Source organism: Notamacropus eugenii, chromosome 3 (assembly GCF_028372415.1).
Source record: "Notamacropus eugenii isolate mMacEug1 chromosome 3, mMacEug1.pri_v2, whole genome shotgun sequence".
Classification (NCBI taxonomy): Eukaryota; Metazoa; Chordata; class Mammalia; order Diprotodontia; family Macropodidae; genus Notamacropus; species Notamacropus eugenii.
The window spans coordinates 36,852,453-36,880,364 of NC_092874.1; the positions used below are offsets into that span (position 1 = coordinate 36,852,453).

Sequence of the window (27,912 nt, forward strand, 5' to 3'; positions counted from 1 at the left end):
CTTTCTACTTCTGGCCCCAAAGATGAATGAAAGTTCTATTGCCTTCATACCATGTTCATTTCTTTCCCACTCTCTCCACAATCCCACTTAAAATTGTTATTGTATGTTAGGTTATTTTGTACTTCTGAGAGTTAAAATAAATAAAGATCTTTTATAAGTTTAAAACACTCTGAAATAGATAAATATATATGTGTATATATATATTCACACATGTAGTAGATTCTCAATTAATATTTATTTAATGAAGGCCTGGTCTATCTAAATAGATTGCATTGATCCTCATTTCCACTGGGATATTTTAATTAGCTACCATTCACAGGCCTACTTTACATGGTTTTTTCTTCATTCAGTTTATTCAGTTTTACGTGACTGAAAATGGACAATTTAAGGTACATTAGTAAGATAGCCATTCTGGTCTGACCAGTTTCAAATTTTGAACTGTTCAACAGTCTTTAAAAAATAATTTTCTGATGTATGAGTTTGGTTGTTTCTGGTGTGTGCGTATATGTATGTATGTTTGGTACATTACAGTAACCATGTTAAAATGTGAGTGAGAGCTCTGTGCCATTTTTAGTATACAAGCTTTGTGACTTTGGGAGTGGGGAGGGAGAGGGAAGGGAAGGGAAACTAGTATCCGAATATGAACCAGAAAAACAAAAGAATGAGAAAAGAAAACACGGAACAGATAAAGAAGAAGTAGGATAAGTGAGTGCTTTACAAATGAAAGCAGATGTATGAAATTACAAGCTGTCGGATCAGCAACGGAAATGAAGATGATAAAGTGGTTCCCTGCACAGATTATAATTATTCATTTTGCCCAGTCCTGCATCCTTTCCCCATAATCCTCATGGGGGAGGGTGAAAGAAGGTACAGCCAGAGATGATGCTTCCAACGTGAGAAGGCTGAGAATCCACAATGTCTCCGCAGCCATAAGACAATGGTTTATTTTTGCAGTTCGGTCGGCTTCTATCTGACTGGCCGCTATTTTTTGTGCCTTCATTTTTTCTACTAACTGTTCTGATTGATGAAAAGGACCGTGTTGTAACAAAAGTAACTGTAAAGTTTCTTGACAATTAGTATTGTTGGCGGTAGTTTCATGAATAGGCTCTACTTTGACAGCCGCAGCAGATGGATGGCCTGAATTTAGATGGTGCAGAAGAAAGGGAGTAGTTTACGTAGACCTGCCTAAAAAGATGTGGTTAATAATTGCACTCATAATTAGGTTGATTTTAACAAAAATGCAAATGTCATAGGCAGCTAGACTTAAAAAGGTAACTTATTACATTCAAATTCCATGAGAAGTATCACATAAGTATTCACTTAAATCTCTTGTTTACCAGGAGAAAACAACTATATTTGAGGAGACATGTTCTCGTGGCTGTTAGTAGGATTTTGTAAGTAGCAAGATTATGACATAAAGCACAAAAATACAAAAAGAGTGAAAAATCTATTTCTGTTTAACAGTTTGATAGGTTTGCATATACTTGCCACACCCTCAGAATGATCTCTTAAGCCATTGATGTAACTAACGAGTATTAAAAAGCCATATCATCAGTTCAAGGTGCTGCCTGAATAAATATTGAAGGGGTTCCCAGGGAAGACCTCCCTCCTCCAATGCAGCTCTGCTCCTTCTCTGCCACGTACAGCCTTAGCAAGGTACCCAGAGCACAGAGAGGCTCAGTGGCTCACCCAGGGTCACACAAACACTGCATGTCAGAGACAGGACTTGAACCCAGGTATCCCTGGCTCCTCTTACCCCAGATTGCCTCAAGAGAGGACATGTTTAAGGGGTGAAAACCTATTCACTGAGTCCTTATATCACCTCAAAAGAATATCAAATAACTTTTGAAGATTGCTCTTGTTTTCTTTAACTCTAAGTCAGGTTTTATACATTTAATGATACTAAAAAAGAAAAACTTTAGCCAGAATATGTTCAATTGATGTTACCTCTTTGCCTTTTTTTTTAGTGATCTCCAGTAACTATCAAACCTGCCTGGGACTTCTGATGCATTACCCACCAATCGGGGATGTACATTCACTTATCCTCAGGGCCCTTTTCCTTCGAGATCCAAAGGTAAGTCTTCCAGTTAGGAAACTGATGTTATTGACTTGGGGGTGGGGGAGGACGCTCATTTTCACATAACATAGAGAATTCCTATAAAAGTTTGCCCCTCAGTGGATGATAAGCATTTGTCTAAAGTTTGTAGACCAAAAAGAGAAGCTGACACTGACTTCAGAGACCAGAGATGCTGCAGTTAATGGCATTGAAGGGTGTCATGTGAAACGGAAGACTAAGTCTCAGGTTCCTCCAAAGGGCCTGGTTGTGCCATCGTGCAGTGCTGCTAACTCAAACAGATCGTTCACAACGACCTCCCCATGCAGCCACATCTCATCTCTAGCGTCCCTCACAGGGGACCGTGTGCCAAAGTAGAGCCTGGAGGGCAATAGGAAGACCACCAAATTCTATCTGGAAAACAGACCATCACTCACTATTTGCATTTACTAGATGCTAAAACCCTGAATCTATTTAATCCAAAGATTATGCTTTTCTGAATCTTAGAGTTAGCAATATTTCAAATGGATATTTAAACAGACTCCAAAGCAGATTTGCCCTATGAAAGATGATAGCATTGCACAGAAATTTTCTTTACACTTCATAGAAAAAGTGTGCACTTTTACAACTAATGTTATATTTCTTGAAAATAAGAACATTTAATGATCTTAAAAAAAAAATCTGTGAATCCTTGCTGGTTTTTGAGCCAAACAAAAATATTGGATGAAGTGAGAAAGAGAGAGAGTGCTCAAAACCGAATCTAAGGATGCCAGGCATTGGATGATAATCGCAGCCTTTGGATCTTTGGCAGACCCCCCAAAACAGTTGTGCTGGCAGCTTTAGAATTGTCTTTGAGTCAGTCTGTCAGTTGGTTATGCTGCCAAAGCTGTCTCTGAGCTACCCTGGCCTCGAAGTTCAGTGCCCTTTAGAATCTGAAAGATTGCTTCTCTTTCATCACTCGCCGGCTCCTGTCCTTGCATCAGTGCTCTATGCATTGCTTTATAGATTCAAAAATATTGTCTCCATATACGTAGAGCAATTTTCTGCAGGAATATGTATTTTGCATCATGCCTTTTACACACAGAAATTTCTTTGAGCATCAGAAATATAATCCATCATTTCTCCGATCAGAAGTGCATGTAGTTTTTGAAAGATTTAGATGGTGGCCTGTGAAATCAGTTCCAAATTTATTTTCCTGTGTTTAGGTTACAGACAACAATATTAATAGGTATTTGTAAAAAAGAGAAGAAAAGTAGAGGAAAGACTTAATGTTAAACCACCAAATTATAAATTCTACCTGTGTGGTATGTTTTTTATTTAATTCAGGAGGAGAAAAAAAGTAGCTTAGCGAAAACCGTCTCTCTTGATAATTTGTTCCCTAGAATAATGGAGCCCTGCTTCCCATGAATCATTCACTTTGTTGCAGGATCCTGCATGGGGCCATCAGTATTATTAGTGAATCCAGGTGCTTTTTTTCATGTTTCTGTGGCTTTAATAGAATACTTTTCATGAGCACAGAAGTAGTGTACATATTATGACAGAGGATAATAATGTAAAATCTAAAGAAAGTAACTAAACAAAGTACAATTAAATCTTCCTTTAACTGAAAAAAATTCAGCCTCTTAACAAAGGGAATTCCCTCATTCATATTCAAATAAGAGTATCCCTGATATTGAACCAAAAGACATAGAAGTATTATAGAGTAAAAGACCTTAAGCATGAAAGTCAAAGCCTCAGGAAATGTCCAGGGAGCTAGGTGAAAGGAAACAGATTCAGAGGGTTCTCTGAGAGTCAGTCCGTTACATGACATTCATGAAATGCTGATGGCATAACAGTGAGAAAAATAAAAACAGACACACCGTGTACCAATATGGGGACCCAAAATAAGTCCAAATGGCAAGCAGGGCAAGTTTCTGTCCCTATATTAGGAACATAACCCATTGCAAGCATTCACTAAATGAAAACTAGTAGCGAAAAAAGCAAATGAAATCCACCAGACTGTCCATTTGTTTGTGAAGTGGGATGTGATTATCCTTAACAGAATTAATTTGATGATGAAATTTTTCCAACTCTAGAGTATATCCTGTCCAAGAAAAGTAGCTGTAAGATAAGTTTACCTTAATTTATAGGAAAACACAAGGACAAAAGGGTCATGTAGCCAAGAAATAATAACCTGCCAGCATTTACGCAGCGCTTTACAGTTTGCAACTCATTTTACAAATATCTCATTTTTATCCTCACAAGAACCTGAGAGACAGGTGCTATTATTATCCCTATTTTACATGAAAGGAAACTGAGGCGGAGATCGGTTCAGTGACTTTCCCAGAGTCCCGTGACTAGTGTCCTATTTCTGTGACTCGCGGCCCAGCGCACTGCTCACTGGGTTACCTGGCTGCCTAGAAGTGATACTTTGTTTCACTTTCTAGTAGTTACTAATTTCAGACTAATTTCAAATTAGTATTTGTAGACCAGTAGGACTAAAAAAATGTCATCTCTTTTCCCCCCAGAAGGCGCCTGTGTGTAAGTGAAATAACAGAGAGGAGGATTAAGATTAGTTATACAATATTAGTTATTCTCCCATCAGTGAATTAGTTAAAAGATGAGATTTAAAGGATGAAATCCCTGCCGCCTCTGTACCAGGTACAAGTGGCAGTCAAGATAATGGCATTTTGCAATGTAATACCATAATGATAGCATTTTTGCCCTGTAGCTATCCCCAAATGCCAGAAGACACTGATAAATTGAGAACACATGAGTTTTTTAAATATAGGTTTAATTGGTTTTCATTTTTTAGCAGAAATTTGCCAGTTATTTGGCAAATGATGCTTATTCAAACAAACTAAAATTAGTAGTTATTATAGACTTCAGTCAGAGCAATCACACATTTCTCTGTCCTCCTAACAAATTTCACAGAATCTCCGTTGGACTGGGTCTCAGCTCCCATCTAGTCCAGCCTGTGTGAGGAAGCTGAGTGGCTCTGTGGATAGAGCTGCAGGGTCAAACCGAGACTTAGACACTCACTGAAAGTATGACTCTGTGTGAGTTTTCACCTGCCTTCCCCTCTTCCCTGTGCCTCTCAAAGCCCCTGACAAGTGGTCCTTTACTTGAAGACCTGCAGTGACAGGGTTTCTTCTTGAAACCGTTTCTGAACACTTGGTCTGAAGTGTCCATTTTTCCTTATATTAAAACTAAATAGATTGTGTAATTGGAAAAGAGAAGCGTCAGGCATCAGGAAGCTGCCATGCCCGGCTCTTTCAGCCAGTCGTCAGATGACAACTAGAAGCATTTACTCATCCTAGATGGGCTCTAGTGGTGTAGTTTCCCAGAACATAACACAGGATCCCAGAGGTGCCTGAGCAGGACAGAGGACAGGGTCCAGAGAACAGCCTCCTCACCCTGGATGCTCCACGCCCTCACCAGGTGTTGGGCTTCCGTATCATGCGGTGGTCTCCTGTTGAACTTGCAGCTGGTATTGGACCATAACGTACTATACCATCATTTAAAATTAAAATATTTCTTGATCTACTTTAGTAAAACTGGTCAAAACTAATGAACTCTTTTGAAAGTCATTATGTAACAAATAAGAAATGCCAGAGAGTACGGATGAAAGTTTAAAATAATAGTCTATGAAAAGATTAAAAGTAACTGAAGCAGTAGGACCTAGAAGTCCTCTAAGGTCTATCTGAGGATTGAAATGTGGGGTTTCATACAGCAGTCTGCCAAAAGTGTCCGAGTAGCCTAAGGCAGATTGATGCAGTGGCCTCCTCCAGGGACTTCGGTGTCTCCTCAGGGCCGCAAGAGCTCTTGGAACAATGAACCAGAGGGAGAAAGGAAGCAATGTGCCCTGGATAGCAGAAATACTGAAACCTGAAGAAAAATACTGTTTGACCAATTAATCTAATGTTCTATGTGCTTAATGAGTTATACTAGTATCACTCATCCTAGGGGTCAGGGAGCACTGAAGAACCAAATGCACCGAGCACATCCTGCTGACACATCAAGTTTCTAAATACTCTCCCGTCTTCTGTTCAAAGTCTGTCTTCCTGCCTTGTTTCTTCTCATCCTGCCATCTTTATCTCTACCTTTTGCCTCTTCTAATTACTAATTGCCTGACGCCATGTTGCAGTTAAGAAATTGATCATTTCTGGAATACTTTAGACAGAGGAATGGAGTTACTCCTACTCCTTCCTTTTCTGACAGATAATATGAAAATATTATCTCACTCCTTATCTTTGTTGCTTAGTGGGCATAGGGAAAGAATGGGTAGGAGAGAGATAATATGTGAAATGTAGGTAGTCATGAAGTACTTAGAGTGAATCATAAGATAAAAACATTGGAACCACGGCCCAAAATATTTGTAACAAACTGCATCGTTAAAATCATCTGACTACTATGGAATCTTTGTGTAGACTGTCATTACATAGAAGTGAGCGTGAAACAAGAAATACAAATTTACCCATGCGCTTAAAGAGAATAGTATGTTGTTTTAGTCTTGGAATTAGGCGGGGCAGGGGAGGGAGGCTGAATTCTACAGAAGACTGAACTACAGGAATTAGAAATTCTGAACCTTGGTAATTGGAATTCTTCTGGCAAGCTTTTATCTTTGAAAAGACAAATATTTGAGCCTATGGTAAAAATAATGAATGTAACTTCATATACTTAGGTAGTATGAGTATTGTTTGAGGTTTACGAAAATCTATTCTCTATGAAGAAATGGGATGGCAAATACGTACTACTATATGAAAAATTGTCACAGACTCTTGTACCCCATATATTATAAATATGGTTTGTAGGCTTCTCTTGTCAGCCTCCTGTCCTAATTGTCTCATTTTCTTTTCTTTGGTCATATCACTAACGCATAGTAGATTTTCAAACAGAATCTCTTGGTTAAACTAGAGGGAGAGGGCCAGCTGAAAAATATGAAGTGATTAAAAAACAGAGTTTCAACCAGAGTTGTTCAAATAAAAAAAATTTTAAAACCCAATTAGAAACAAAAGTCATAGAAAATGTGAACATATTGTGTTCCTTAAATAACCAGATGTTCCTTCTCTCCTGAAGGCAGTAAGGGCTAGGAATAAAAGGTTTAAAACTATTGTTTTAAGTTAACTGTGAATTTTGCAAATCTGTTTTTACCCTTTAGCAAATAAAATTCTAATACAACAACATAAGCAAAGTAATTTTCATCATTGGGCGTTCTTATTTGTATGTTGTTGTGTGTGTTGAAGTGTTAACCTTATCACAATGACTTATTACAAATGAAATACAGTACATACAAAATTACCATAGTAGATTCTGTGCTAGGAACTTGCCGGCTCTCCTTTGTCAGTCTCAGAAACTCGAGTGTTTCTCAAGAAACATACCTCCTAAGTTGGTAAGCAGCCCTTTCACTGGGGCGCATTACTGTTTGCAGAGGAAACTAGTTAGAAATAAGGCCATTTAATTTCACAAAACCGTTTGTGTCTATATAAACTAAGTATAAAAATAGATTGTGTGCACTGTGATTATACTTGTCCAGTTCAAATTGGGCCTCCATGTTTGAGATAATACTAACTTTCATTTCTTTATCCGAAATGTAAAATGTCAGATTTTTAAGACAGTAACTCAATTAAACATTTATTCATAATACAAAAATGAAAATTGTGTGTATATATACATGTATGTATATTACATGTATATATTTATATATATGAATGGAAATGCACATGACAACATCAGTAGCATTGAATGACTTCAGCAGAATGAGTCTTTTGCAGAAATTAGTGCTTCAGTAAGTAAATATTCCAAAAATCGAGAAGTAGTGACTGACGTCAAACTCCCAAGGTCAGAAGAAATTTTATTACTGCTTTTAACTTAATATTATCTAAACAGTAGTGACTCCCCAAATACACAGATGCCTGGCTGTTTGAACAGTGTGCATAGAATATCGTTTTAATGTTATTTTCATGATGCTGCTTTACCTATCAGAGACTTCTGAGGTGGCTTCACATGTCAGAATGCTTGGTTGGTCTGTTGGTGCATTGGCTTCTTTTTCCTTCTTTTTATTTTTTTAATACCCCCCTCAAAAAAAAAAATGGTTTCTAATGCCTCTTTAGTTGAGGATAGTACCGAAGAGCTGGACATTTACTTGGAAAACTGGCATTATGAAGATTTTTTGTGTTCATGCTTTCTTTGTTAGACTCTTCTCGTAACTAAGATACAAGGGGAAAAACTAGTTCTTGATATTGCTACTAACGTTACCATTCGTTAAGCATCAGATTACATGTAGCCCATCAGAAATTTACTTCATTAATATTTTGGGTTTTGCTAATAATCAGATATGTTCTTGTATCCAATGCAGTAAGCATGCTTTAATTACAGGTAAATACCCAAGACAGTTTTGTTTGTGAATTCATCCAACTTTTAATAGTTACATAGATTAACAACAATAATATGAAAAATGCAAAATTGAGCTAAATGTTTTTTTCATAAAGAAGTATGGCCATCCTACCCCATCTACCCTTATCTTATGATATTATAAGTCTCTTTAATAATCTTATATTTGTTTTGTGACATTTGGAATAATATTTGTCAATTATACTTGATTTTTTTTTTTTGCCAAAAATGTTGTGTTCAATCAGACCAGATTGATTTCAGTAAGGTAATGAAATATTCATGAAATTATAATCCTACTTAAAAGTTAATATTGTGTTCTTCCTCAGGCAACTATACTACCTAGTGGCTTAAGTGGCTATATTAAAAACATGAGAAAATCAAAGTTTATGAACTTCCAGTGGGGGGGGAGCTATATTATACTCTTTTAATCCTAAATCACTCTCTTATAATATGTGAAATATTTAAAGAGACTTAAGCATACTCACAATTCACTTCAGCAGATAGTTGTTAAGAACCTACTGTGTGTCTAGCACTATGGTAGGTGTTGGTGATACAAAGAAAAAAATGAAATAGTCCTTTCAGAACAAAAAGTAGCTATTTAAGGTAAGTCCCTAGGTTTTTAGTTGAAGGTCAGATTTCATTATAGAAAACTCTAGAGGTAGTATAATATGACTGTGTTGAATGTGACTGGAAATAAATAGACCATGGCTATGATTTGGAAATCTTTTGTTTATAGAAACAAAGTGGTATTTACATTAGCAGAATTTAACCTGCAGTCCTCCCCTAGGGTAGAGCATTTGCAGGGAGGGAAGTGTGTCATTGTTCAGTCATGTCTGACCCTTTGTGACCCCATGGACCTGTACGCCAGGCCCTTGTCTTTCCAAACTCATTTTTGTTGTTTCTATGACACTACCTATCCATCTCATCCTCTGTTATCCCCTTCTCTTTTGTCTTCAATCTTTCCTAATATCAAGTTCTTTTCCATTGAAACCTGTCTTCTCATTAAGTAGCCAAAGTATTGAAGTTTCAACTGTAGTATTTGACCTTTCAGTGAATGGTCTGAATTGATTTCTTTGAGTATTGACTGGTTTGATCTCCTTGCTGTCCAGGGGACTTTCAGAAGTCTTCTCTAGCACCATAATTGGAAAGGATCAATTCTACAGCACTCAGTTTTCCTTACAGTCCAATCCTCACAACCATACATTGCAACTTGAAAAACCATAACTTTGATTCTACAGACCTTTGTTGGCAAGATGAGATTTCTACTTTTTAATATGTGGTGCAGATTTGCCATAGCTTTCCTTCCTAGGAGCAAGCATCTCTTAATTTCATGGCTTCAGCTGCCTTCTGCAGTGATCTTTGAGCTCAAGAATAAAAAATCTAGTGAACTGCAATCTATCAGAGCAGACGGTTGTGTCTCCACCATCTGGGGAGGAGGTACTTGTCCGTGACATGTGCCCTTCCACACGCGGCACCTGCAGCTCCTGCCACCAGAGTGGAAGAATACAGTTGTGAATATGGCTCCATGAAGTTTTATGCACTCTGTGGCATTGGTGGGATCTTAAGTTGTGGCCTGACACACACTGCTGTTGTACCCCTCAACTCAGTGAAATGCAGGATGCAGGTGGACCCCTAGAAATACAAGAGCATGTTTAATGGATTCTCTGTCATGCTTCATGAAGACAGTGTTCATGGTCTGGCTAAACGATGGGCTTCAACATTCGTTGACTACTCAGTGCAGGGATTCTGCAAGTTTGGTTTTTATGAAGTCTTCAGAGTCTTATATAGCAACCTTCTTGGTGAGGAAAACACTTACCTCTGGCATACATCCCTGTATTTGACTGCCTCAGCCAGTGCTGAATTCTTTGCTGATATTGCCCTGGCTCCTATGGAAGCTGCCAAGGTCAGAATTCAGACCCAGCAAGTTTATGTCAATATCTTGCAGGAGGCTGCTCCAAAAATGTTTAAAGAAGACAGCCTTTTTGTTTTTTACAAGAGTGTTGCCCCTTTATGGATGAGGCAGATCCTGTACACCATGATGAAGTTTGCTTGCCTTGAGCGAACTGCTGAATCCCTGTACAAGTACATTGTTCTGAAGGCCTGAAGCGAGTGCTCAAAGGGAGAACAGCTGGTGGTGACGTTCACGGCATTAGTGATTCATCTATGACTCCGTGAAGTCTATTTCAGACTTCCCCACCCTTCTCCACCTGAGATGCCAGAGTCTCTGAAGAAGACTCTTGGGTTGACACAGTAGATGAATCAAGACTAACCATGGACTGAATCTGCTCGCTGACCAGTGTTAAGCAACTATAAAATATGTAAAAGGAACTTTTATATCTGACTGTGTAGATTGTCTATTCGTGATGTAATTATGGGTTGTGCCCTTGCCTGATGCAGGGGTTTCAAAATGTAACTGTTGGAATAAACACACTATACGTGAAAAAAAAAAAGAATAAAAAATCTGACACTGCTTCCATTTCTTTCCTCTCTATTTGCCAGCAAGTGATGAGACCAGTTGCCAAAATCTTAATTTTTTTGATGTTTAGCTTCAAGGCAGCATTTACACTTTACTCTTTCACCCTCATCAAGAGACTTCTTAATTCTTGATTAATTGTGGGGGATGCTTAAATGATTACCAGAAAGTGATAGAACTCATCAAATACGTGTTTTTATGCAACCTTAATTTTTCAGCTTCTCTAATAATGTTCTAAATAACCTATCTGTTAATCACATGGTGACCCACCATGCATAAGTATCTAGGAAACAATGAAAGTAATTGTAAGAGGGATCCATTTTTAAGAGGTATTCCCCAGTGTCTTAACAATAGCTACCATTTAGATAGAGCTTTAAGGTTTTCAAAGAACTTTATATAAGTTAACTCATTTGATTCTCACAGAAACAAATAAAATAGGTACTATTATCTTCCCCATTTCACAGATGAGGAAACTGTACTAGGCAGAGGTTAAGTGATTGCCCATGGTCCCTGAGGCTGGCTTTAACTCATGTCTTCCTGACTCCAGGTCCATTGTTTTATCTACTTCCCCACCTAGCTACCTGTGTATTTCCTCAGATCTAAGAAGCTGAATTTTCAGCAAGAAGGCTGGCTTCTTTAAGTTATTTATGTTTCTTTTTAAAGCAAGTCAAATTCTTAACCTTCTCCATAAAAATCTTTGCCTATCAAGCTACAGTGAAGTATTGTGTCAAAAATCCAATGCAATGGTGTGGTTGTCATTTTTGCGGTTTGAAATCTGACAATACAGTTAATCACTTGTTTATAAAGGAATTTGTTTTCAAAATAAAAGCATGGACTTTGAACAATTTCTCTAAAATGTTTGAGTCAATTAATTTAAAGAAAAAATTGCCAAATATGTTGATAATTATAGATAATGCCAATATTTTTTTAAAAAGAAAACCATTTTGATGTAACTATCATAATTTTTATGCTAAGGAAACATCTAAACACGTAATAACACTCAAAAATCTGTTATCGCCATATCCAAAGTGACTGTTATTCTCTTGACTTCTAAATCAAATGACTTTTTTGTATTCTTTATTCTTGAACTTTCCGGAGTTTTTGACATTGTTGACAACTCTCTCCTAAATATTTTCCTTTGCTTGAACTTTCTTGACACTGTTCTCTCCTAGTTCTTTTGCCTGACTCGCTTTTGCTTTTCGGTCTCTTTTGCTGCAGCGCCATTCATGCCCCATCGCCTCACTGGGGCTCTGGTGAGTCCCTCTCTTCCTTTCCTAATACTATGCTCTTTCACTTGGTGATCTCATCAACCTCCATGGGTTCAGTTATCATCTCTGTGCGCATAGCCACAAAATCCACATATCCAGTCCTTACCTTTCTCCTCATCTCTTATCCTGCATCGCTAACTACCTTCTAGTTATCTCTACCTAGATATCCCAAAATCATCTCAACTAATTCAACCGAACATGTACCAAAAAAATCATTTTCTTCCACCCTTCTCCCCTCAGTCCACCCCCACCCCTCCTACTCATTTCCCTGTTTCTGTCACAAGTACCACTATCCTTGCAGCTGCCTATGTTCTGTCTCAACATTTCCCTCTGCCCTTCACTCTCCTCCACTCCCACCATATCCAGTCAGTTGCCAGATCTTGTCGATTGTCCCCATGTCCCCCTTGTTGCATCCCCTTCTCCCTTCTCACATAGTTCCCCCCCTCCCCCAATGTCTGAGCCTCAGAACTTCTTATCTGGACCATTACAGTGAATTCCTGATTGGTCTTCCTGCCTCCAGCTCCTCTCCCTTACAACACCTCCTCCACTGAACTCCCCTAAGTGATTTCATTGACTCCTCTCATCAAGGAGCTTCAGTGGGTCCCTACTTCTTCCTCTGTAATGAAATAGAAATTTTTCTCTCCTGGCCCCACTTCTGACTCTCCAGACTTTTTCACCTCTGTGCCAACCGCATTCTTACCTCCAACCCTGTATCCCCTTCTCTATGGAGTGAGGTCCTGCCTGGGTCCCCTGTGCCATGAAAAACCCAGACTGTCCCTGCTCATTCTTCTGCTACACTCTGAACTAATATCTGGACTTTTTCACCTTGTGCACCACCTCCAGTCTCCAACTCTTTTTATGTGTTTTTTCCTATTAGAAAGTAAGCCCCATGAGGGCAGGAGTTACCTTTTTTTCCTTTCTTATTTGTATTGCTACAGTTTAGCACAGTGGCATGGTAATTTTAAATAAATGCTTTAGCTGTCTGTCTTCTGTTTGGTATTCAGAGTCTTTCATGATCTGTTTTCAACCTATCTTTACAGACTAATTGCACATTAATCTCCCCGTTGAATCCTAGGTTCTAGCCAGATTAGCTTATTTGTTATTTCCCATACTTCTCATGTGCCTTTGCGTAGGCCACCTCCTCTGCCTGGAATGTTCTTCCTCCTCACCTTTGTCTCCTGGATCCACAATTTAGGAATAGGGACACCCTTCCTTCCCCTCTGCCCCCAATTATTAGTGCTCTCCCTCCTACCCCAAAATTATTTTGTATTTATTCTGTGTACTTATATCTCTAGAACATAACACATTGGGTGACTCCTAGTGGTTGTCTGTGCCAGTTGATTTCATACAAAGTATGGTATTCTGCTTTCAGATAAAGACAAAGAACTGTGGGGTCAACTTTCTCCTTACAAAAATTATCTTGTTTGCACTTATCTGTGCACACTTTCTTTTTCTAATAATTATTTTTAGTTTTCAACATTTCCCTTCTGTAAAATTTTGAGTTTTCAATTTTCTCCCCTTCCTTCTCCTCCCCTCTCCCCAAGATGGCATACAATCTGATATAGGCTTACTTATGCATTCATATTAAATGTATTTTCACATTAGTCATGATATAAAGAGGAATTAGAACTTATGGGAGGAACCATGACAAAAAAAAAGCAACAAAAGAAAATGAGAGCAAATAGTACACTTCCATCTCCATTCAGACTCCAAAGTTCTTTTTCTGGATGTGAGTAACATTTTCCATCATGAGTCTTTTGGGGTTGTCTTATGGTCCTTGCATTGCTGAGAAGAGCTAAGTCTATAAAAGTTAGTCATCACACAATGTGGCTGTTACTGTGTACAATGTTCTGGTTCTGCTCACTCCACTTAGCATCAGTTCATATAGTCTTTCCAGGTTTTTCTGAAGTCTTCCTGCTCATCGTTTCTTACAGCACAATAGTATTCCATCACAGTCATGTACCACCTGTTCAGCTGTTCCCTGATTGATGGGCATCCCCTCAATTTCCAGTTCTTGGCCACCACAAAAAGAGCTGCTATAAATATCTTTGCACGTGGGGTCCTTTTCCCTTCTATTTTTTTGAGATACTGACCTAGTAGTGGTATTGCTGGGTCAAGAGGTATTGTACACATACTTTCTCTCATAGAGTATAAGTTCCTTGAGAGCAGGGGCTAGTTCTATTTCCTGTCTCCTAGCCTGATGCCCAGCACATAGGATGCCACATGATAATGAATGTTTATTGAATGTAACTCAATTCTCATTCTTAGTAAGATCCTGTTAGCTGATGTCTAAATGAGCTACCAAATAGAGCTTATTCATAAAATACTAAAGTATGTGTGAGGGAGGCAGGATTTGATGGCATAAATTTTTTTAAGCCTCTGAAGGCAATTTTGATATATTTATTTACTTTGGTGTTTGTCCTTTCCAGTTTTGAATAATAAATATAAAATTTATTTTCTCCATGTTGTTGCTTTGTGGAAACTATCATGCTCCCAATGAAGGATAGGTCAGAGTAGTTAGAAAAAAAGTGAGCAAGCTGGAAGTGTTAAGAAGAGTATTTGAACATTTAACACTGCTTCAGAGTGTGTTCTTATGGAAAAGCTACAGAAAGTAGAGCCTAGAGCCCTGGGTTCAAGTTCTGATCCTGTGACTCTGTAACCAGAAAAGAATCACAGTCTCTCTCCTAATGTTTCCTCATGAATAAAATGGGGATAATTATGTTTTTTTCTCCCAACTATATTGGGATATTCTAAAGAAAGTGCTTTATCAAGGGTTAAATGGTGAGAAATGTGAGTTATTGTTCTATATTGTTAATTACTCCTCTCTGTGTAACCTGGGACAATTCATTTCTCCTCTGAGCCCCCCAGGCCCTTTGTGACCAAAAGGACAGATGAGTTTATGGTCTGAACTGGTGGAAGTCACGCTGGGAATCACACAAACAAATCAAATCTCCGTTAACTCTTCCTGAGAGAAAAGGCATGTCCCTTATGGCCTTTGCAGAATGTCCAGGGTTATCTGGTGCAGCCACAGCACTAGGGAACACCCATGCTGCCCTGTGCTAAGAATTAGGAGAGAGAAATCTGACATGCCCACTTCTCAGCTATCTGCAAAAGGTGAGACAGCACAGAACTTTCCAGGCCTGCAAGTCCTTCCTGTCTACCAAAGCAAGAATGTTTTCAGACTGGTGCTGCGTGTTCCATGCTTAGGCCTTGATTAACAGACGTACAACTGAAGAAACAGTTCAGTCTCGGATTCTTTATTTTCCTTTGTTGTAATTCCTGTCCCAACCAATACTTTCACCAGCTGGCTGTCATGTAAAAAAGAAGGGGAAAAAAGATTTTAAATACCCAACAGCAGTAACATCCTGGGTTTAAGAATCTCAATAGCATTGCATTTGTCAAGTCATGAGTACACCTCAAGAGTCTCCCAAGCCTTCTCTCTATGACAGTCCTTCCTCTTTTATTCATTGAACTCCCATCGGATATTTAGCACGCCATCTTCAGTCTACCTCTGAGGACCACAGTAGTGGTCAACTACTTTGTTCCTCTTCTGGGCCAAGTTCTTGGCATTCAGGTCTCAGTGATTCCATTTCCAACTTGTGCCAACTCTGCTTCACCTTCTTTGGATTCCTGCAGTCTGCCTTTTGACCATTTCAGTGTTCACATTACTACCTTTCCCATAGGGCAGGTAGAAGAAATAAAATCATATTAAAAACTCAATGTAGGCAATTTTACCACAATTTAGAATCCCTCATAAAGGCTTTCTTGGGGAAGGAGATGAAAACTATTGAGTAAAATAAGATTTGGAGATTTTCTTTGGATTTCAATTATCCATGCCTTCCATTGGGGCAAACTGTTCAGATGTTCGTTAGATTATCCGTGTTGATGCCTGCTAATCTCAAGTAAGGAAGATGGGAGAAAGCACAGCCTATCAACAAGTGACAGAACACTCTAGAACTGGTGTCGGTTTGCTTCTTTCTTCTCTTTTCACCTTAAGAAGATTTTCAGCCACATGACCATGGCAGCTGTGACTTTTGGAGAAATTATTCAGCAGTGGGGGACAGTGAAGGAAAGAGGGGGGAGAGGGAAGAAAAAGTGGAACCCACCCATCACTTTGTCCCTGTGACCAGTGAAGAAGTACAAGGGATCCAGCATGTTTCTGTCAACGCAATGAGAACATTGCTTCCTCCCCATGAATACTGATCTTCCTCAGTTCCATCGGCTTCTGGAAAAATAACCTGAGGAAGTTGCCCTCCTGTCCTCTTTAGAAATACCTATTCTATGTATGCCATCATCCAGAGAGCTTCTGACAGCCCGTGGGAGCTCTCCGTCTGCAGTCTGCTGGAAATGAATTGAAGGAGGTAAGAAGTGATTCATCGGGGAGCTCTAAGATTTTTCGTAAGATGGCTCAGTCTTACAGCTGACCAGTCTTCATACTACAAGAATTTTTCTGTTAGTCGTTTGATGCTTGTGGCCCTTTCACCTTCTCTCCAGTTTCTGTGGAGCTAGTGGTGAAATCTTTCTTAACACTCCGTTTCTCTTTTCCCTTCTAACTAATAAAACCTCCCTTCCTCCTTTTGAGGTGCTACTTTAGGCTATTTAAATTGTCTCCAGGGGTCAGCACTGAGGAGAAAAACATCAAGAAGGAAAAATAAAGAAAGAGGCTGAGTAGTACAGACAATCGTGTAAGCCTATGCTTTTCTCATCCTTCCAGTTAGCTTCATTCTAAAGCTTATTTTTTTCTAAGGGTTCAACATGAATTTGTATTTTTTTTACGCAGCATTTACTATGAGTACCTATTGACAAAACTGCAAAAGATTGCTGTTCAAGCTTGCTAGTTCTTGGGAATGAGAACTGGAGGACAACCTGGGAGCAGCATCTGAAAGAGCATTGAGAAAGTCCAAATTTTCAAAACATCTTAGGGATCTTTAGCTGTTAGCCTCCACTTTTAATTCAGCATCACCACAGATCCCCTAATATTCATATGGAGGACAGGAACACCAGAAAGATGCCCAAATGACATAAAGCACACCCCCAAGGAAGCTTACCTCTTGCATTTATAATGGGAGGTCGTGTTGGCAGCCCTCTCCCGTTAGCTTCCTTTACTCTATCCTCGTACACAATTTCCCGCAAATTGCAGCATATTGCAGCTAATCACCAAAGAACACACCAGCTGCTTTCCATCTCTCTGCAAGGTTTCTAGGTACCTCCCTTGGATGTATTCTTTGTGTACTACCCTGGCTTCCTTGTCCTTGGTTCCAGTGTTAGGGGCTCTGAGGTCACTGTATAGCTATGCCTTCCCTTCTTAGGAATCAGTATCTTTATATTGAAGCACTAGCTAGGGGCTGCGGTGACGAGACAAGGCCAGGGTTAGAGAATGTGCAGAACAAAGAATATCAAACAAAATTTCGCTAATGTAGATAATAATACTAATATTTTAAAGCATCCCTGATTAAACAGGACCAAAGATAGTGAAGTTGTGGAAGGGGCCATAGAACAAAAGCGTCTCGTTTCCTTGTTTGTCATTTGTTAATTCTTTTGGTTCTGCCTTCATATCAGCTGGGGGGGTGGGACATAGTTAAGGTTTTTTTTCCCTTTTCTATGTTTATTTGATTGGTTATTAAACTTATGTTGAGAAAAAAGAGAAGGAAATTAAAGCATACCCAGTGAGTCTGGACCACGCGTAGAAGGGGCTCCGTCTTACTAGAATAAACACAGAACTATAGTTCTCTCTGCCTAGAGATAACATATTAACCGATTCTGCCTGTTAGCAGCATACAGAGGGACATCTACTCTTTGCCATTGCTGGCTTTTCTTTAATGTTATTGCCTGAAGCTGTAATGGAACTATGATAAGTTACTGATTCTGTCTGACTGACATCTTAACCACCCAGAAAAATTTAGGGAGCAGTGTGAGACCACACTGGTTGGCAGTTGGCTGTCTGATAACTTCTTGCATTTGCAGAATCATAGATTTTTGAAGCTTGACAGGGCCTTCAAGATCATCTCCATCCCACCCCCTCATTTTACAGATGGGAAAAGCATTTTCAGTTTAGTGAGTTGGCCTAAGGTCATCATTCAGTTAGCAAAGGTTAGAACCAGAATTAAAGCTGTATTTCCCCACTCCCAGGCCTACTACAGTCCTGAAGAGGCTGCTCAGATAAGGACATTACTGAGATTGTGCCTATCCTGAAGGCAAGCCTGGGTTGATATTTTCAAAGCTTCATCTTTCTTTCTTGACTATCTCAGCAGGAACACCATTGGGTGAAGTTGTTATGCTTTTCATGGTTCCAACTTTAAAAGTTGTAATACTTTGAGATAATCACCATATAGTTGGTCTTTGGTGATTTCTTCCTGTCCTTTCTAGTTCCTTTATGAGAGTAGATCGTAACTCAGTATATCAAGTCAATTGATAGTGCCAGACACTGTGCCAAGTATTTTGGATACAGATAGAAGTGACTTCCATTTCATCAGAGAAAGCAAGAAATACATACAAAATAGTGTGTGTGTTGGGTGTGTGTGTGTGTGTGTGTGTGTGTGTGTGTGTGTGTGTGTGTGTTTGAAGAGAGAGAGCGAGCATTAGTGGCTGCAGGGATTATCTTCATGTAGGAGGTAGCATTTGAGCCGGACATAGAAGGACTCTAAGATGTCTAAGAGGCAGAGAGAAGGATCAGGAATGTATTCCAGAAATAAAAGAGATCACCTGAGCCAAGGCACAGAGATGAGTGCTGAAATTTAATGTGTGACTAATTGCAAGGAGGCCAGTTTGATTGGCCCATAGAGTGTCAGAAGGGGAGCAATGTATAATATGGCAAAAAGGGTATCATCCCAGGATTTTAAATTTGAAAAGGACCTCAGCAACAGTCTAATCCAACCCATACTCAAAAAAAATGCTCATTCTAACATATGTGGCCTGATTTTCCAGCCTCAGCTTAAAGACCTTTAATGAAGAAAAACTTCCTTCCTGTTGAGATGCCCTTTTCCATCTTTGGAGTTCTCATTGTTAGGAAGTTGACACTTTTTACCCATTATTCCTAGTTCTGCCCTCCAAGGTCAAACAGAGCCACTCTAATGGCTCTCCCACATTCCACGGTAAAACAAAGGTATCATGGACTGCTCAAGTTTTCCCTTCTTTAGGCTAAACACCCCAATTCCTTCAGCTGGATAGGTTGGAGCTAGTCAAAATAGAGAAATGTGGTTTTGATCCTAAAGTAACGTAAGGAGCCCTTGGAGTTTGTTGATGAGGGAAATGCCATTATCAGAGCTGTGCTTTAGCAGCTATGTGGAGGGGGATTAGAGTGGGGAGAGACCTCTGAAGAGCTCAGTGCAACAGTTCAGAAAAAGTTGTTAAGTTCATGCTATCAACAGTATCTCTGCCCTAGGTTCTGGGGATACAGAGATTCAGTTCAATTCACCAAGCATTTATTAAGTGCCTCCTATATACAAGGCATATTCCCTGTCCTCAAGGAATTAGTAAGAGGTTAGGACAAATGCACAAATAGCTATAATACAAATTGTAACATAATGATACACGGCTGAGGACTATAAAGAGTGATGTGAGAGACTGGAAAAGAGAAATCTTATTCCTTCCAAGTATCAGTCAACAAGCATTTTTTAAAAAAGCATTTACAATGTACCAAGGCCCTGTGTATAGCACTAGAGATACAAAGGCCAAAAAAAAAGTCTCTGTCCCCAAGGAAAGTGTATTCTAATTGAAGAAACAACATAATATTCATGTGAATCAAAGGTCTATGCTAAGTAGACCCACTGTGCTCCAGACCCACCACAGTGCACCAAGGCTGCCTTCCTGCCATTGCTCTCTCTCCCCTCCCTCCACCTCTTGTTCTGAATCAGGTGATACTTTAATTCCTAGAAAGAGCATGTCAGGTGATTGCCCAGTCACTTTACCCATCCATCCCTGAGACTTCTCAGAGCAAAACACTCCTTCCTGGATGCCACTGTTTGATGCCAGCCTCCCCCACTGAATAGAAATTCCTTACAGGCAGAAATTGTCTACCTTTTCCCAGTGCCTGGCACATAGTAAATGCTTAGTAAATGTTGTTTCATTCATTCATTAAACCAAGCATCCTTATTTTGAGGGTTTTCAGTCAGGATACCTATAACATTGACCATTCCAACTGGTAGGATCCGGAATCAACCAATTTATTTGATTTCTCAATCGGTCAACAAGAATTTATTAGGACCTTAAAATGTGCCAAGCATTGTACTAAGCTCCAAGGACACAGAAAAAGGCAAATACCATCCTCCTGCCTTCAAGGAGCTCACATCCTAAATGGGGCAACAATATGTAAGTAACTAGATCTATACAAGATCTATGCAGAATAAATTTAAAGTAACCCCAGAATGGGAGGCAGTTGTACCTCATAAGATTAGGAAAAAACTCTGGCAGAAGGTAGAATTTGATCTGAGTTTCGCAGGAATCTGGGAAAAGGAAGAGACCGAAGGGAGATTAAGAATATTCCAGCAGTAGGGAGGTATGGGAAAAGAGGAGTAAGGAGACTAGAAAAGGGGGCCTGGTTTTGACAAACTCTAAATGGAGGACTTTAACAGTAGACCAATGAAGTTTTTTGAGTAGGTGGTTAACCCAGGCAGACGTACATTTTAGGAAAATCATTTAGGCATCTGAGTGGAGGCTGGATTACAGCGGGAAGAGGCTTGAGACTGGGAGACCAATTAGAAGGCTGTTGCCTGTAATTTGCTGATGAGTACCTATAAGAATAAATGAAGGAAGGAAGGAATAATATAACCCTCTCAATGAAAGTTAATAAGCAAATAGTAAGATTTGCATAACTATCTTTTATGAATTTTGATAGCATTTTTGGCCCGTTTAGGATTTCACTAATACCAAAAGAATGCCCACAAAGAAATAATCAATCTCTTCCACCAAGAGAGCCATCTCTCCAGACCATTATCTGCAGGACCACAAGCAGAATCTCTCCAACCGCAGCCTCTTGTGAGAGAAGTATCACTGGTAGAGCAAGAAGAAACCAGGTCATAATTGTTACCAGAAATGACAATGACCAATACATCCATCCAGTTCGCCTTCCTTCTGAGACTAGGCTAATTCTGACATAACCCCCTAATTCAGATCAGGATTGGCACACGTAGACCACCACTGTTTAACTCTGCTTGTTACTTAAGGAGAAAATTTGCCTAGCAGATTATTCTCTGAGTGTGTGATGTGTTCATGCTCTTTTCAGGTGGAAGCATATAAAAATTGCATTGAGAGTGTGATGGGGCAGTCACTTCTGATCTCCTGAAGTTGGTATTGCCTTATGCATAGGTTGTAATCAAATTCAACAATGACGTTGACTCTAGCTTTGGGAGGAGAGGCATGACGACAGGAGACCACAAAAATGGCCTTGTGATGTCTCCTTGGCAAACTGTAGCCTTCATGCTGACATGCTTTCAACAGAAAGGTTAAGGGTCCAGCAGCCTCTGGAGGATAAAGTAGCCATCTCTTCTGGCCAAAAGGGATCTCTTGACAACAAGGCTATGCTACATTTTTAGGGCAAAATAGAAAACTTGTAGTAGCGCCATACATTTTCTTTTTAAACACCTACTTTCTGTATATAAATAGCATATTTGGGGGACTGTTAATCTGGCAACCTTCTAAGCAAATGCACATATTTAAATATATTAGAGGAAGGGAAAACATTTTTAATTTCTCTTTTGGTATACATTTATTGTATGAAGTTAAAAACAGAGCATAACGCACAGGTGGTTTAAAGTGCTTTTCTGCCATCTGAAATCTCTGCTTGCCAGGGTACATGGGGATGTCACTTAAGGGAATTGGGCTTATTCAGTATGTAAAATGATGTTGGCATGAGTTCAGGGGTTTTGTTTGTGGGTTTTACTCAATTATCTATTTTTTTAAATTAAAAAAAATCTCTTAAGACCTTTTGGATTTTTTTTTTAGTTTATAGATAAATATATTAACATTTTTTGGATTCTTCTCTGGTGTGTTAAAGATTTTTTTATGCTCATTGTTTCTAAAATTTATTTCCTAATAGAGTACATAATCATTTTTATTATTATTCTTAACGTTGATCATGAAAGAATCTTCACTGAATATCTAACTGAGAACAAAAATATAATTTTTTAAAAAATCTACATCCAATTGAATATATTACTCTCACTGCATTACTGTAGGCAGCAGCAGTTTGGATTTTATATACATATATTTCAGCCAACCTTTCCTCCTCTGTAAATTTAGAGCAAATATCAACACAACACAGGACACTGGAAAATTAGTATGATACAGGTAACATGAAATTGGATTAAGTAGGGATCAGTGGTGTTGCTGTTTATAAATAGATATATTGATACATGTATTAAGGTTGAATACACTCATTAACAGTTAACAATGAAAAAGAAATAAATTTTCCTGGATAATTTACAAAGCTAAAAACCTTAGTGTTTTTTTTCTCATGTACTTAAGTTATTGATACTTATATATGCATTCAAAGTTATTTATTAGAGCTTCTTAAATTACTAAGGAATATTATGAACCCTGAAGTTTTTGATCTTTGTTTTTTGAGCCACTGTTACACTCATATTTTTTTAAATGAAGAGGGCAATATGAGACAGAAATGGCATGACCTTTGCAGACCCTCTGGCAATCAGTAAATATCAGATCACAAATTTTCCCAACTTTAATTACAGGCAAAAAGAAAAAAACCAAAACAAAACAGAGAGAGAGCGGCAAAATTAGCATTTTAATATAGAAATATTTTAGGCTTTAGGAGAATTATGATAAATCTAATGTTGCCTGGTGAAGCAAAGAGGGGATATTACAGAAAACTGTCTCCTTAGGAATATTTGTTTAAATAAAGGCAACAATGCTTCATCCTTATCTTTTTGGGATAATTATTGCTATTTCAGGCTGTTCTTTGTTCCAGGTTTAAAATACCTTTAGTTTTCCAAAAAAACTGTAATTGGCAGTATTTGTTTGCTATAAAACTACAAGAAGAGAAAATCCTGTTTGCTTGGCACTAACAAGATAATTATTTTAGGGAGAATTTTTGCTCTACAGATACGGTTCGGTCTTGCTATGGCTCTTCTGTACTTGGATGCATTTAGGTGTTCTAGTTTCAGTTACAGTATATTAAACCAAATCCTTTTCAGTGGTTGAGGTTTGCCCACCTGTCTACCCTAAAACACCTGCAACATATGTTTGCATAACCCTGCAATGCTTTGCCTTTTGGGTCCTGAGAAATTCCCCCAGAGCTTTTTGCTTATAAACAGCTGAGCAATTCGTTTTTCTAATGACGGTTGCTTTTCCCCTGGCGTTGAGGCAATAACATATTCACTAAAATAAGAGTCTCATTTTTCATCAAAGAGAAACGTTAGACATCTTTTCACAGTGCTGTTTCCCCTTCTGAGCCGTCTTTTTTTCCCTTTTCTAATCTGGCATACTAAAAAAAAAAATAGAGGGTGGTAGCAGGATACTGGGGAAAACAAAAACGAAGTAATTCTCCACTCCTTTCCTCGTTATGCCAGCCACAGAGTTAGACCACAGACATTTTCTAAATATATCAACTTTTCTATCACACAATGCACTCTGAACCCCTCATCTCTTTGAGCATAGAGCGTGACACCCATCTAAAATGCCACGGACGGACTTCACTTAAAATCTGGAGAGCAACAATGCTTAAGCCAAATGTTACAAAATCTAATACATGGATATTTAATTTTTTAAAAATTCAAAATAAGTTCAGTTTAACTGTGAGAAAGCAACGTGTTTATTCCCAGATAGGGAATCCTCTGAAGTCCTACTTGCTTGATCATATTTTCTAAGATAAGGTATTTTATTTATCAGGAAACATAGTGCTCATCCACACATCCTTCTTTAAATTACTGGATCAACTATCAGAACAATAAAGCATCCTTTTTTTAACGTATCATTGTTCTTAATGATGTTTACATTCTGATGAAACTACTATTTTGATTTCATAGTTAAAGATGTCTCTACCTGTCCACAAAAGTATGTGCCTGGCTAATGCAGGAAAAATTAGTTAAATATATCAAATAGATCTTCTTACGTGTCTGTTTTTCCTTTGAAATGTGACAGTTAACACAATTAGTTTTCATGGGTCAAACATATCACAGGGATCATTAAAGTATTGTTTTGTGTTTTTTTCCTTTATCTTCTGTTTTCCTAAACATTATTGTTATGGGTCCCTTTGAAACAGCCAAAAAAAAAGTTTGAACTGAAACTTATTTGCTCTGGAAGAGACTTTTTGGGGGTAGGAATAGAGTATTCTCCTTTGAAATTCAGATCTGTTTTGGCAGAATAACTCCCAACTGAGGTCAAGCAAAAGAGCAATTTCTCTTGTACAGGCTGGTCCTTTTTAATGAGTACAAAGTGAATACTGTGTACCCACCTTTATGTTTCAGTGATAGCCATATAGTTAACGCCACAGATAATTTCCATCTAGTATTCACTGTAACTAAATTAGCCAAAGCATTTTAGAAATCAAATAAAAAATAAAGATGGTTTTAGTTTTTCTTTCTGAGTCTCAGTCCTGTGGGACGTTTTCTCTTGCCATCCACCAAAAAAGAAGACTTCCCTGTCATTCAGTTTCACCACTCATCTTCCAAAGAAAGCCTCCTTGGGATTTCTAGCGTTTTTATCGTAACACAAAATTAAAAGGCTCAAGATAAACAGGAAAAGAATCACTTTTTGGTACTTTGGAAGTAGCAGGCATAGACCTTACAAGAGGTCTCTCCTAATCTGATCCTGGAAGGTCTGTGAAAGAAAACCAACAGCTGCTCATTTGGGCTTGTTGAGCTAAAACCTAAAAGAGTTCAGTTTACCCTACTGAGTTTGGAAGGATTTTCTAATGTTTATATTTGTGACTAGAGACTTGAAGAATGGGCATGAATTTTTTTTCATATTGATGATGTCCTCTCTTAGTTGTACGGTCTGCCCATATCATTGGTATGACTGTGTATACAGAATGATCTTTCATTGATATTATGACTCACCAGGAGAAGAATTAACTAAAAAGGATTCTTCAAAGTAAAGCAGAAAACAAATAAATTAAATTCTGTACATTTTAAAAATTAAATGTATGGGGTTTCTATTAATTATTACATCTTAAAGACAACTTTGAACACCAGTTAATAGGAGTTCCATAGAATGAGCATTATTAGTCAGTTGAAGTAGTGAAAAATGAAAAGATGTGCCCTCTCAGATTAAGACTCTAGTAACTTTATAGATTATCCTTCAAGTCTTAATCTAGCTGTAAATTTCAGTAGCTTAATTTTAAAACTGGGCTGACTTTTGTGACACCCTATGTAACGGGAATCCCAGGTTTGTCAGTGGTAAATCAATAAATTGTGCACAATGGAAGAGTTTTTAATTTGGGAAAAAATAAGTAGGTCAAGAGTGCTAAAACCATTTGAAACTTTACACACTATACATAAAAAAGGGCTGTGCATGAAGAGTTCTACATATGCCTTCAAGGCACAGAAATGTTGAATCTTAATTCCTAAATCTATCAATGATTTGGTTTGGGGTTTTTTTGAGGGGGAAAGGGTTTGCATTAAGCTTCAACCAATGCTGAGTATATTCAGGAGGCTGATTGGTTGCGGCACATGGCAGTTTCTCTGTGTGTTCATAGATTATTTACTTGCCTGTATGTATTTATATTTAAGTAGTGGTATTGTCTTTAACAGGCATCTTGACGCCATGCAATAATCTTCAGCCATTGTCTTACATTTTAAATTCCATTTTTCAATATCTTATTTTCATTCTTTTCCACTTTAAACGACTCTCCCTTTGATACCAGTAAGCCTCTGAGGAATTTAAATAGGCCCTAAATGAGAGCAGTACTTGAATCTCATTCCTGTGTTCAAGTTAGATCATTATTTTTGATAATCACTCTAAGTACTTAGATCAACCCTTGGTACCCTTGAATTGCTTGTCATTTCTTGATAAATAAGTTTCAAACTGCTTTACATGATCTCTTTTCCTTTTTTAAGCAAAAAAAGTAATGTAATCCTCTCTTTGTGTACTGGAAGTCAGAAAAGGAGCTTTTTTATTATTTTTGCAAAAATAACATATTTTTAGGTACTGGAAGTAAAGAACAAAATGTTAGCCATGAGTGATAGCCTAATGGAGGTACTTTTTTTTAGATAAATCATGAATGTAGCATTAAAGATCTGCCAGTGGTTTTAACCTTTCTTTTACGTTTCTGTTATACCCAGGTTCAGGTTATCATAAACCACCACAAGGAAACCTATGTAATTCCTAGCGATGGAAAAGTTGCACTGTTAGACTTGATCGTATGGTAGTCATGGAATCATCAGTTATCTTCATCAAGGCAATTCAGATTTGATTATCTTAGAACTCAGTTGAATACCAAAGCTGTGAAACAGTAGATAGTGAAATCAAGAGATTGTCATGTCTGCTAATTGATTGGAGCAGGTTTGGTAGACATATGAAAGGTGCGGTTTTTTTGTAACAGAAAAAGAATAGGGCCATTTTGGTCATTAAATCACAGCTTGTTAGCTTGATGAATTACAATTATTTAACCTTAACATTTAACACTCTAGTGTTATATTCCCCGCTGAAGATGTTAACCTACATGAATGCTTTGCATTAAGATAGAATGTGCCAATTTATTTAGAGGTAGATCTCTAAAATCAGGAGTTCTTAGATGGACGTTCATGAACTTTTTTTCTATCATTTTGATAACTATATTTCAGTAGAATTCATTTTCTTTTAATCCTCCTTATTTTATTTTCTGCATTTAAATGCATTGTTTTATGCATTTTGAGAATGGATCTGCAGGCTTCAGAAGACCACCAAAAAGGGTCCATTATACAAAAAAGTTAAGAACCCCTGTCCTTGAAGCAGTGGTTTTGGACCTTTAAAAAAAAAGGCAAAAAATTAATGTGTGCTGATTTCAGATGAGCCTGTATGTGCAAGTACAGTTGAGATTCATAGAAGAGGTTTAAAAAACTAAACCTTTCCCAGTTTTTATTTCCTTTCAAGTGTTTTTATGGAAAATTTATAATTATGGTTTCAAAAAACCATTCTTTGCTCAGGTTTTTATTTAGTTGTTTGATTGGAAATGTATCTGTTTAAGAGGTATTCTTTTGTTTAATTTCAGTTTGCTTGTAGAAAGCTTATATATGGTAAAAGTGGTATTTTTGTAGAATTCCTAATATGTCAGCTATTGTAATAGCATGCTTACTAGTCTTTCTACCTCCAGTCTGTCTCTCTGAAACCCCCTCTGACCCATTCTTCATGCCCTTTCAAAACTCATGCCAAGGTCAAGCACCACAAAATGCCCCGAGTGGCTAGGGAAAGGGGAAAGGAGCAGGGGAACCACAAGGCAAATGGAACTTTAGGATACCAGGTCTTGTGGGAGAGAAAGACTCAGATCCCATCCCATGCCAAGGAGACAAAGACCCCAGGATCCCATCAAACCACCACTAGGGAAAGTTACTAACCACCAGGGGAGAGAACAGGGGCAAGGCCAGACCGGTGAGATGTGAGAACATCCTCTAAGTGAAACCTGGAGTATGACCACCAGGGCGAGTTATGCTGACTAGGTGTGGAGCTCAGTTTTTGCTTTCCACTCAAATAATACAAATGTCATCATTACTCTCTAGATTCCAGCGCCCTGGGGAAAAGCCTTAGTCACCATCCCAGATTAAACCAACTGCCTCATGCCAGTGCCTTAGACAGACAGCGTCAGTGGCTCCTCGTGG

At 38.3% G+C, this 27,912-nt stretch overlaps 1 protein-coding gene and 1 pseudogene across 2 annotated transcripts in view; both read left to right on the forward strand.

The window, feature by feature from the left end:
* TBC1D5 (TBC1 domain family member 5) overlaps nt 1–27,912 on the forward strand; it is a 636,101-nt gene that overhangs the window by 508,953 nt on the left and 99,236 nt on the right. For both annotated transcript variants that reach the window (XM_072651232.1, XM_072651233.1), the window contains one exon: nt 1,968–2,074. In XM_072651232.1, the coding sequence (XP_072507333.1) occupies nt 1,968–2,074 (107 nt within the window). The remainder of the gene's footprint in view (nt 1–1,967; nt 2,075–27,912) is intronic.
* Nucleotides 2,180–27,803, forward strand: LOC140530999 (solute carrier family 25 member 3-like; annotated as a pseudogene).